Source organism: Elephantulus edwardii, unplaced genomic scaffold, assembly GCF_000299155.1.
Source record: "Elephantulus edwardii isolate Elephantulus edwardi_28Jun2011 unplaced genomic scaffold, EleEdw1.0 scaffold00273, whole genome shotgun sequence".
NCBI lineage: Eukaryota > Metazoa > Chordata > Mammalia > Macroscelidea > Macroscelididae > Elephantulus > Elephantulus edwardii.
Genome location: NW_006400023.1, coordinates 2,436,156 through 2,446,653, shown reverse-complemented (window position 1 = coordinate 2,446,653; position 10,498 = coordinate 2,436,156). Strand labels below are relative to the sequence as shown.

At 41.0% G+C, this 10,498-nt stretch overlaps 1 protein-coding gene across 1 annotated transcript in view; it reads left to right on the top strand.

The window, feature by feature from the left end:
- The first annotated feature begins 1,903 nt into the window (after positions 1 to 1,903).
- The window catches only part of PSMD4 (proteasome (prosome, macropain) 26S subunit, non-ATPase, 4), an 11,110-nt gene continuing 2,515 nt past the window's right edge, over positions 1,904 to 10,498 (top strand). The window contains 6 exon segments of the mRNA XM_006903797.1: positions 1,904 to 1,929; positions 8,402 to 8,542; positions 9,073 to 9,187; positions 9,732 to 9,818; positions 10,038 to 10,106; positions 10,282 to 10,491. Coding sequence (XP_006903859.1) covers positions 1,904 to 1,929; positions 8,402 to 8,542; positions 9,073 to 9,187; positions 9,732 to 9,818; positions 10,038 to 10,106; positions 10,282 to 10,491 — 648 coding nt within the window.

Here is a 10,498-nt window from a genome sequence, read left to right as displayed (position 1 = left end):
AGCAAAGACCATGGCCTGTATCAGACGCACCTTAGTCTCCAAAGAGACACCATTGCTCTTCAGTACTTTGGAGAGGTCCCTAACAGCAGACTTTCCCAAGGTAGACAATGTGAATCTACCTGCTGCTCTATGGGAGGAAGATGAACATTCTCCATCCTTCCTACTCAATGGCTAATACACATACACATTATAACCACTACTGCCCACCACCCCCAAATCCAAACTCATTGAGGTAGTTGATCACAACTCATGTTGTTATTTGCTATTATGTCCACTATGACTCACAGTAACCCTCTGAACAACAGATCAGAATCTTGCCTTATCCTGCACCATTCTCACGATCTCTGACACATTTGCACCTACAGTACAGACAATGTGTCAACACCCTGGTAGAAGTTCCTCCAAGACAGACTTGTGTGTTATTTTGGCAGTTCCTGGGCTATTTAGTATCCTTTTCCAACTCGAAAATTATTATGCTATCTTTATTCATTGTCGAATTTTCAGATGCATATGAAACAACTTGCTATGTGTTTTAGTGACTATATAAAGGCATCTGACCGTAAGGGTCATATCAAATTATGGCTAAGATTGAGAAGAATGGAAATTGAGAACATACTGTGCTCATGAAAAAGCTATATATAGACGGAGAAATAGTTGTTAGAACAGAACAAGGGAACAGTGCATGATTTAAAATCAGGTAAGGTATGCATAAGGATTGTATTCTTTCTCCATACCTATTCAATCTGGATGCATTATGAAGATGACATAATCTTGCTGGCAAAAGTGAAGGCAGCTTAAAACACTTATTTCAGAACCCAAAGATTACAGTATAGGTTATGCTTCTACATCAAGAAAATAAAAATCTTCATCGTTTAACCAATAAGCATCATGATGGAGAAAAGATTGACGTTACCTAGTAAGTGGGGAAAAGATTGCAGTTATCAATGACTTGATTTTACTTGAATCCACAATCACTCAGTCAAGCAATCAAAAGATGTGTTGCTTTGCCACCTCTCCAAAATGCTAAAGAGCAAGACACTAATGGAACTATCAAAATGCAGCTGATTCAGACCAAGTTAGTTTTAATTGTTCCCTATGCATCTAGATAGATGGCAAATAAAAAGAACATGCATCTAATTTATAAATTACCCTATAAGACAGAGCGGAACTGCCCTCAGAGGGTTTCTCAGGACTAACATCATTATGGGTGCATCTTCCTCGGTGGTCGGAACCTTTAATCTTTTGGTTAGCAGTCCAAAGAATAACCCACTACATATTGTTATTGCGTAGAAAATGACTCCTAGCTGATCCTCTACAGGATTTTCAGAAGCAGTAAACCACACTAGAAGAGTTGGTGGAATAGATTCGCTAGCTTTTGGGTTGGTAGTATAACTCCTTACCATTAAGCCACCACATTGTAGTGATGTTCCTCCAGCGTGTTGTTGTTGTTGTTATGTGCTGTCGAGTCGCTTGCGACTCATAGTGACCCTATGTACAACAGCCCTAAACTCTGCTCTGTCCTGTGCCAATCGCACTGCCTCCGACACTCCCATCCCGATTAACCCAGTCACTGAATCAATCCACCTCATAGAGGGCAGCAGTAAATCGGACGGGAGGAGACTGACATCTTTCTCGCGCGGAGTTATGGTGAATTAAAATCGCTTACTTCCGGGTTAGCAGTGAAGCTCCTTATCACTAAAATTGGAACGATACTGCGCCATCGAATACTCCAAATACTGCTTTCATCTGGGAAGCGCCTACAAATCCCAGAGTGCAACGCAACGGACGAAGTGGAGCCAGCTGACCAAGCTAAGGCCTATGATTGGTGGTGCTTTGGCCCAATTGGAGGAGTTGTTATTGGGCAGTCCAGAACAACCGGTCAGGAAAGGCAAGAAGTGGCAAGATGGTGTTGGAAAGCACTATGGTTTGGTAAGAAACCACTTGGGGTTTCATTGGGGGTCGGGCATGGGTCCAGGACCCGTATAATACCAAGGCTAAGCGGCTTTGGCCTGGGACGAGGGGCTAACGGGTGAAATATGATCTTGGGCTCAGAAAGAAAAAGCTCTGCCGACTCCCTGAGTCATCTTTGGGCCCTGGAAAGGAGGACAGGCCTGGGGACCCCCTGTGAGCCCCTAACCTGCAGATAGTCACTGACCTGCCGGCTCTTGCTGCCTTTGCTAATTCCTGTCTCATGTTCTGTAGACCAGTCCGAGGGCTGTCTTTAGCTAGAGATCTGCTTCTCTGACAACTCCTTGACGATCTTCTGCTCTCCTATTCTCTAGATGATGGGAGATTAGGAAGAGAGATTATAAATTTCTACCTTCCCCCACTCAGTCTTTCCTAAATCTTTTCTTCCTCAAAGTCAACGTTCATAAATTACTCACGGCAGGTATTGTGTTTATTTTTCGTTTACACTTCATAGCAGTACTTCGAAGTAAATATATTTCCTTTTATAAACAAGGATGTCGATTTCCCCAGAGTCATACAGTGGTGGAGCTGAGATTTAAATGTAAACCTGTTTGACACAGAATCCAGTCTGGTGAAGTAGGCTTACTCCTCTCTTAATGAAGACACTCGTATTTGAGCTGAGTATCTCAAGGAGCAGGGTCAGAAACTGCTGACAGAAATTTAGACATGGTTTCAAGGGTTCTTAGTGTGCATTTAGAATGTAATACAAAATAGCACACCAACAGATGTCACATGGGTGGGACTGATTTCCTCCCTCCCCTCCCCCAATTAACTTTGTAATACATATCTTGTTCCATATTGTCAGTTGTCATACACACAATGTCTAATTATCCATTCCCTTCAGATAGTCCCTTTTTTCTCCCATTCCAGTGTAGTGTCCATTATCTAGCTTTCTTTTCCTTTTCTCCCTTCCCCTATATCCATCGTATTTTTGTAACAGTGGCCTTATACAGTATTTATCCTTTTAATGGTGACAGAGCTATTTCACTTAGCATACTGTCTTCCAGCAGTTTAAATGTCCTCCTTCATCATCACTGCCCCTTGATCATATGTTGCTTCATGAAATTTTTCTGTGCCAGTCGGTTATTTTTGGTACAGGGACTCTTTGTACTCTTTCCATCCCTTTTTAATGTTTCTTGGATCATTCAGTGTTTTGCCGTAGCATCTTTTAAGTATTGCAACTTGTGGCTTGAATTTGTTTCTCAGTTCCTTCAGCTTGAGAAATGCCAAGTGAGTTCTTCCCTTTTGATTCTGATTCCAGCTATTTATTTGCACATTTTGTTATAATACTTTGCTTTGTCTTCCTGAGCTGCCTTTTGAAATCTTCTGTTCAGCTTCTTAACTTCCTGATTTCTTCCTTTTGCTTTGGCATCTCAGAGTTCTAGTGCAATATTCAGAGTCTCTTCTGACATCCATCTTGGTCTTTTCTTCCTCTTCTGTCTTTGTAATGACCTTTTGCATTCTTCATGGTGTTATTCTTGATATTTTCTCACAGCTCATCTGGTCTTCATTCATTAGTTTTCAAGGGCTTCAAACCTGTTCATGAGATGGCTTTTAAATTCGGTGGGATAGACTCAAGGTCAAATTTTGGTTCTTGTGGATGTGTTTTCTTTCTTTTTTTTTAGCTTCAGTTTAAGCTTGTAAATGAGTAGTTTATAGTTTTTCCACACGTTCAACTGTTCTGAAGGAATTGACAAAAAACAAGGCCACAGGCATTGATGGAATTCACCAGTTGACATATTTTAATAAACAGATGCAGCCCTGGATGTACTCACCAGATTGTGCCAAGAAATCTGGAGAACAACTGCCTGACCAACTGAATGAAAGAAGTCCATATTTATTCCCATTCCAAAAAAAGGTATCCCAACAGAGTGTGGAAATTATCAAAATATCACACACAAGCAAAATCCTGCTGAATATTATTTAAAAAAAAAAGACTGGAACAATACATCGATAGAAAACTGCCAGAAATACAAGCTGGGTTTAGAAGAAGTTGTAGCACAAGGGACACATTGCCAGTGTCAGATGGATCTTGGCTGAAAACAGAGACTACCAGAGGAGTATCTATTTGTGTTTCATTGACTATGCAAAGGTATTTGACTGTGTGGATTACAATAAATTGTGGCCAACCTTGAGAAGAATGGGAATCCCAGAACACTTGATTGTGCACTTGAGAAACCTATACTTAGACCAAGAAGAAGTTGTCAGACAGAGCAAGGAAACACTGCATGGTTCAAAATCAAGAAAGGAGTGCATCAAGGATGCATCCTTTCTCCATATCTTTTCAATCTGTATGTGCAACAGATCATTTGGGAGGCTGGACTTTATGAGGAAGGAATGTGGCATCAAGATTGGAGGAAGACTCATCAACAACCTGCTTTACACAGATGACACAACCTTGCTTGCCAAAACTGAGGAGGACCTAAAGCATTTGCTGCAGAATTTCAACTACTGCGGTCTTCAGTATGGATTAAAGCTCAACAAAGATTCTCTCCACTGGGCCAATTGGCAGCACCATGGTGAAAAGAAGAGAGATTGAAATTGTTAACAATTTCAGCTTGTTCCACAATCAACACTCTTAGCACCAGCAATCAGAAAATCAGAAGACAAATTGCATTAGGAAAATCTGTCAAGGACCTTTTCAGAATGCTGAAAAGCAACAGTGCACATGATTAAGGTGCACATGATCCAGTTAACTTGCTATGCATCAGAGAGCTGAACAGTGGATGACAGAATAAGAATCAATGCCTTTGAGTTGTCAAGCTAGAGAAGAGTTCTGAACATGCCATAGACTGCCAAGGAAACAAACTGGTCTGTCCTAGAGAGGATAAAACCAAATGTCTCCTTGGAGACAGGGATTCTGAATCTCTAGCTCACATGCTTTGGACATGTGGTCAGTCATTGGAGGAGGGCATCATGCTTGGAAGGGTGGAGGGGCAGCCCAGGGGAGGAGGACCTAGATGAGATAGTGGGGGTAGATGTGTCAGAGACAGTGAGATTGGCTCAGGATAAGACAGAGTTCAGAGCAATTGTGCATAGGGTCACTATGAGTTGCAGGTGGCTCAAAGGCACATAACCACAACAATGTCTTCCAGATGCATCCAGGTCATGTGGAGTTTTCTAGGTTCGTTGTTTTTCTGTGCTGTGTAAACCATTGTGATGTACCACAGTTTTCCTCTCCATTTGTTTTTTGACAGGCACTTGGGTTCCTTCCATCTCTTCCCTGTTTTGAATAATGCAATAAACATGCATGAGCATATGCATCTGTTTGCTCTGGTTTCTTTAGAGTATATTTTCAGTAGTGGGATGGCTGGGTCAAATGGTATTTCTAGTTCCAACTTTCTTTTTTCTTTGGCTCTTTTCGGTTTATTGCGTGAAAGAGTTACACTAGTCCAAGTTAAAAGTGGACCCCAAATGGTTACATTATACAAGCTGTGAAGTTTTAAACTTGTGACAAGGGACAGAAGGAAAATTTTCTACTTATTGCAAGGAAATCCTCACTTAAACTTCAGTGAGCCAGTCCAACCTCTACAAGGAACTGACATATGTTCTTGCGCTGGTCACCCTGTAGCTGAATTATCTCTCCATATTCTGGATGTTCAATTACAGTATCATTGCAGGCAAGCTTCTTCTTAAACACCTTCACTAGTTTCTTTTAATCGTAATCATCAGCAATCCCTTGGACAGTTGTAAGGGTCTTCCTGCCGTTTCTCTGTTGAATTCTTATATAGATATAATCCTCAGTCCCAGCAGGAAGCAGGTCATCCCTCTTACTTGCATCAGCAAAGGGGTCGAAAGAGGTTCTGGCTAGTGGATATATTATATGATTCCTTTTCCTCAGTGGAAACGGCCTGCGGAAGGCGGTAGCGGGAGAAGGGGGGTGGGGAAGATGACACGGGATGGATGGAGCGTCAGGAAGCAAGGGGACTTGAGGGCGAGGCAGCTGAGTCCTCGGCAGCAGTTCAGTGACTGGGGCCTATTTCCAACTTTTAGAGAAAGCAATAGTTTGCCTTCCTTACTGGTTTTACCAGGAAGGTGTATCTTTTGAAAGGGGGTAGCATTGTCAGATAAAATTCAAGACACCCAGTAAATTTGAATTTTAGACAAACAACAATTGCCTTTTAGTATTAAAAAATGATCCCAGTTATTGCATGGAGAATACTTAATAGTTATTTGTTCATTGCCTGCAATTCAAGTTTAACGGGATGCCCTGTATTTTTATTTTTATTTGTTAAACCTGGCAACCTCTGGGGAAGATCATTTCAGAGTAGAGAGATGACAGGATTTGGAAACCTATATTCTCAGGTACCTCTTGAGCTTCTTGAGAATGTTAATCTCTTTTATTTGTAAAATAGACCTGGTAGTAACATGCACTAGCTTTATAGCAGATTATTGTAAAGGTAAAATGTACATGATGGTATTTGCAAACTGTAGAGCACCACATATATTCGTTGAGGTGGAACTTGGAAAGACTTTAAGAAATAAAAGAGTTCTTAAAGGGACTTAGAATGCTGAGGAGGAGAAATCATTAAGTTGTTACAAACAGGAAAAAAACAATGCTGAAATAATCCAGTATGACTTTAATATAATGTTCCTCTAAGGTAGATAATTCTCTTTCTTTCCTTTTATTTTTGCCAGGAAGGTAGATGGCATTAGATAGCATCCCGAGGAGATTGAACAGTTTTGTACCCTTTTAATGGAAGATTGTTAAAAAAGCTTTGAAGGTGGTGCAGGAACCAATTCACAGCTGACTCTCAAGCAGATTTTCAGAGGCAGTAAATCACACAGGAGGAGGTTGCCCATCTTTCACCCGGAGTAGCTGTTCGATTGGAAATGAATGTTTTTGGGGTGGCAGTGCAGCTCCTTACCACAAAGTCTTTAGAACTTTGAGAGTGGTGGGCAAAAATAGTCATGAATTTACCAACTTCAAATTGGGAAAATTAAACCGTATTTTTTTTAAGTGATGCATATGGTGGTAAGGAATTTTTAATACTCTCATTCCCAGGTGCTTCTAATGCATGGCAAAAAATGTGAGAGCTTTTTGTTAGTTCTCTTTTTGTCAAAGAAGAATTTTTCAATTCTTCTTTTAAACTCCTTTTCTTAACCTGAAGTCAAATCCCATCCATCTGTTAGACTTAGCCTCAATTGAATCTTTTCATTTAATCCTCAAATAAATCCTGTAAAGGAGGTACCAAAAAAAAAAAATCTCATTTACAGAGGGAAAGCTGGATTTTAGAGAAATTAGGCACCTTCCTCAACATCGTAGAATTAGTAAATAGCGGAATGAGAATTTGAAACTAGATCTGTTATACAAGTAGTCCCTGACTTATAATATATTCTGTTCTGATAACTGTCATAAGTTGGTTTTGAAGTACATCAGATAATTTCCCCCTTTTTTATTATTGCCTTTTATTACCAATAACTATAAATTCAAATTTTGTCTTTGGAGGTTGGAAACATACACAAAATTTCAGATATATTTTAATACAAGCATAAAAAAAATGGTAAAAATTTACTCCCAACAATGATGAAAAGTTGGACAACATTGACTTTTTGTCGCTTGCAGTGTCACATGTTCAAGATTCTGCCTCGTCTGTGTTATTCCAGGCTCAAGGGATGGTATTTCTAGTCAGAAAATTAGTGAGTTGTTTTTCTCATCCATTTCTGGCTGGGCTTTTGTTTGCTTGTTATTTCACATATAACATCTTACTGCTTTCCAAATCTGCTGGTTGACATTAGTAAAAAAAAATCAGCGTTTGAGTCCATGTTTTCATGCAGGTGGAACCCCTGATCTATTTTAGAAATTAGAATCTATAGGCAGTGTTTTGAACAGTAAATCAGATTTACTTATATTTACATTGATGTACATAAAACTAGATTATTGCGTTGTGCTTTCTTATACTCAAACCCCCAAAAATAAATCCCTGTCAAGTTGATTCCAACTCATAGTGTCCTTGAAGGTCAGTAGAATTGCCTCATGTGGTTTCCTGGGTTCTAATCTTTGTGTAAGCAAACTATGTCAATTTTAACTCACTGTTAAACTCAATGCCACCAAGTGTGTGTAATTTTAGAAATCTTTTTAAAGTTTTCTTAGATTTCCTACCTTTGGAATGTGCCCATTTTAATGGCAGACTTAGAACATTAATCTGTAACAAAACTTAAAATATTTCAGTGTGGCTTATAAAAAGTTAGTTTGCATCCTTTGGTTCTCATTGGGAATATTGTGGAACTTAAAAAAAAAAAAGAAGAAGAAAATTCCTCCCCTGGTCATTTTGAATTGGTGAGGTTTAGACATCAGTACATTTTAAGAAAAAGTTGGCAGGTGATTTTGTGAGCCCCAAAGACCGAGAACCATTGTACTACAGTGCACTGTACAAGAGAATGTTTAATAATTCTGAATATTTCTTTTTGCTTCTTGATCCCTTGCCTGCAGTGTGGATAACAGTGAGTATATGCGGAATGGGGACTTCCTACCTACCCGGCTACAGGCCCAACAGGATGCTGTCAACATAGTTTGCCACTCCAAGACCCGCAGCAACCCTGAGAACAACGTAGGCCTCATCACATTGGCCAAGTACGTGGTGCAGAGTACAGGGCTTGGTAGGTGGGTGGTGCTTTCCCCAAATGCAATTCGTTATGATTTTTAGGCAGTTTCTCTATTGCATATTCCGAGGGGCAGCTTTTGTCCAGACTCCATTCTCATTTTTCAGTGTAAATAGCACCTTCCCCTCCACTATGTGCTACAATGCTTTTGATGCTCAGTAGCTGAAATATCTTTAAATGTTGCTGACCTGCCAGCAGGTTTTCAGAGGGTATGTCGAACAGGGGGAGGTTGCCTACCCTTCTCCCACAGAGCTGCTGCTTGTGAATTTGAATGGCCAGAGAAGTGCCACCTTTGAGTTAGCAGTGCAGCTTCCCATCGACTAGGGCTCTGGCTAAGAGGGAAATTTCCAGTAGCATGTGGACCATAATTTTTCTAGCCACTCAACATTTTGAGATTCTTGTCCATTCCAGTTTTATTTCATTGACCATGACTGAACTGAGAGGAACCAGTTCAAAGTCCCGGTTGATAGAAGTTACTAACACACTTTCCTCTACCCCTAGTGACTGTGAAGTGCTTACCACACTTACCCCTGACACTGGCCGCATTCTGTCTAAGCTCCACACTGTCCAACCCAAAGGCAAGATCACCTTCTGCACTGGCATCCGCGTGGCCCATGTGAGTGGATCCCCTGGATTGTTCCTCCCTGCTCTCAGGACTTGTCTCTATGATCTCATTGCTTTCCTCCCCTGAAATCTTGAGCTAGACAAAGCAAGGGAAAGAAGATGACCTAGAGTTAGTTTGATTGGAGTAGAAAGGGAATGATGAGACGAGTTCCTTGAATGATGAGTATTGTGAAGGGGAACTTAGGGAAGCATAGCAAGAAGGGAAAGAGGGTTAGAATTTAAGCATGATATAGACTTGACACATCTTTCTTTTTTTAAATTTTTTTATTTATTGTGTGTGTGTGTGTGTGTGTGTGTGTGTGTGTACCGTCAAATCAGATCAGACTGGTACAGGAGGAGATTGCCCCTTCTTCTCCAGCAGAGCATCTGGTGGATTTGAACTGTATACCTCTGGGATTGCAGTGCAGTTTCTTACCAGTAGGCCACCAGAGCTCTCTTGAGGCATCTTTTTTATAGAAGAAAGAGAACAATTCAACAGCGGAAAGGGCTTGGTGGTTCCCCTGGTTAACTCTTAAAACATCCTTATCCTTTATTAGTTGGCTCTGAAGCACCGGCAGGGCAAGAATCACAAGATGCGCATCATTGCCTTTGTGGGAAGCCCTGTGGAAGACAATGAGAAGGATGTGAGTCCAAGCATCAGCTGAGGGATCTGGGCGGGCAAGTTTGGGAGTGGGGTACTTCAACCCCATGAGATAGCCTGGCAGAGGCATTGCATGTTCATCCATTTGGGAACAGTGTAGAACTCAATGTGAACAAAAGGTTCCTTTGGGCTTTTATGAGGCATGTCATTTCTCCCTTATGATATGGAGCAGATTTCCTCATTTTTTCCACCTTCTCCCTAGCTGGTGAAATTGGCCAAACGCCTTAAGAAGGAGAAAGTAAATGTTGACATTATCAATTTTGGGGAAGAGGTGAGTAGAGTTTAATTAGTGACATTTGACTTGATTTAGTTATAGAGAACGATATTATCCTTACACAGAGGAGTGTCTGCTCTTTGAAAAAGTAGCAACAGATACAGGCTTAAATGGTAGAGAGTGGGGAGCACGACATGAAGGAGAACCTCTTGTATTCCTGTTTTTCCCCAAGGAAGTGAACACAGAAAAACTAACAGCCTTTGTAAACACACTGAATGGCAAAGATGGAACCGGTTCTCACCTGGTGACAGTGCCTCCTGGGCCCAGCCTGGCTGATGCCCTCATCAGTTCTCCAATTCTGGCTGGGGAAGGTGGAGCCATGCTTGGTCTTGGTGCCAGTGACTTTGAGTTTGGAGTGGATCCCAGTGCCGATCCTGAGCTAGCCCTCG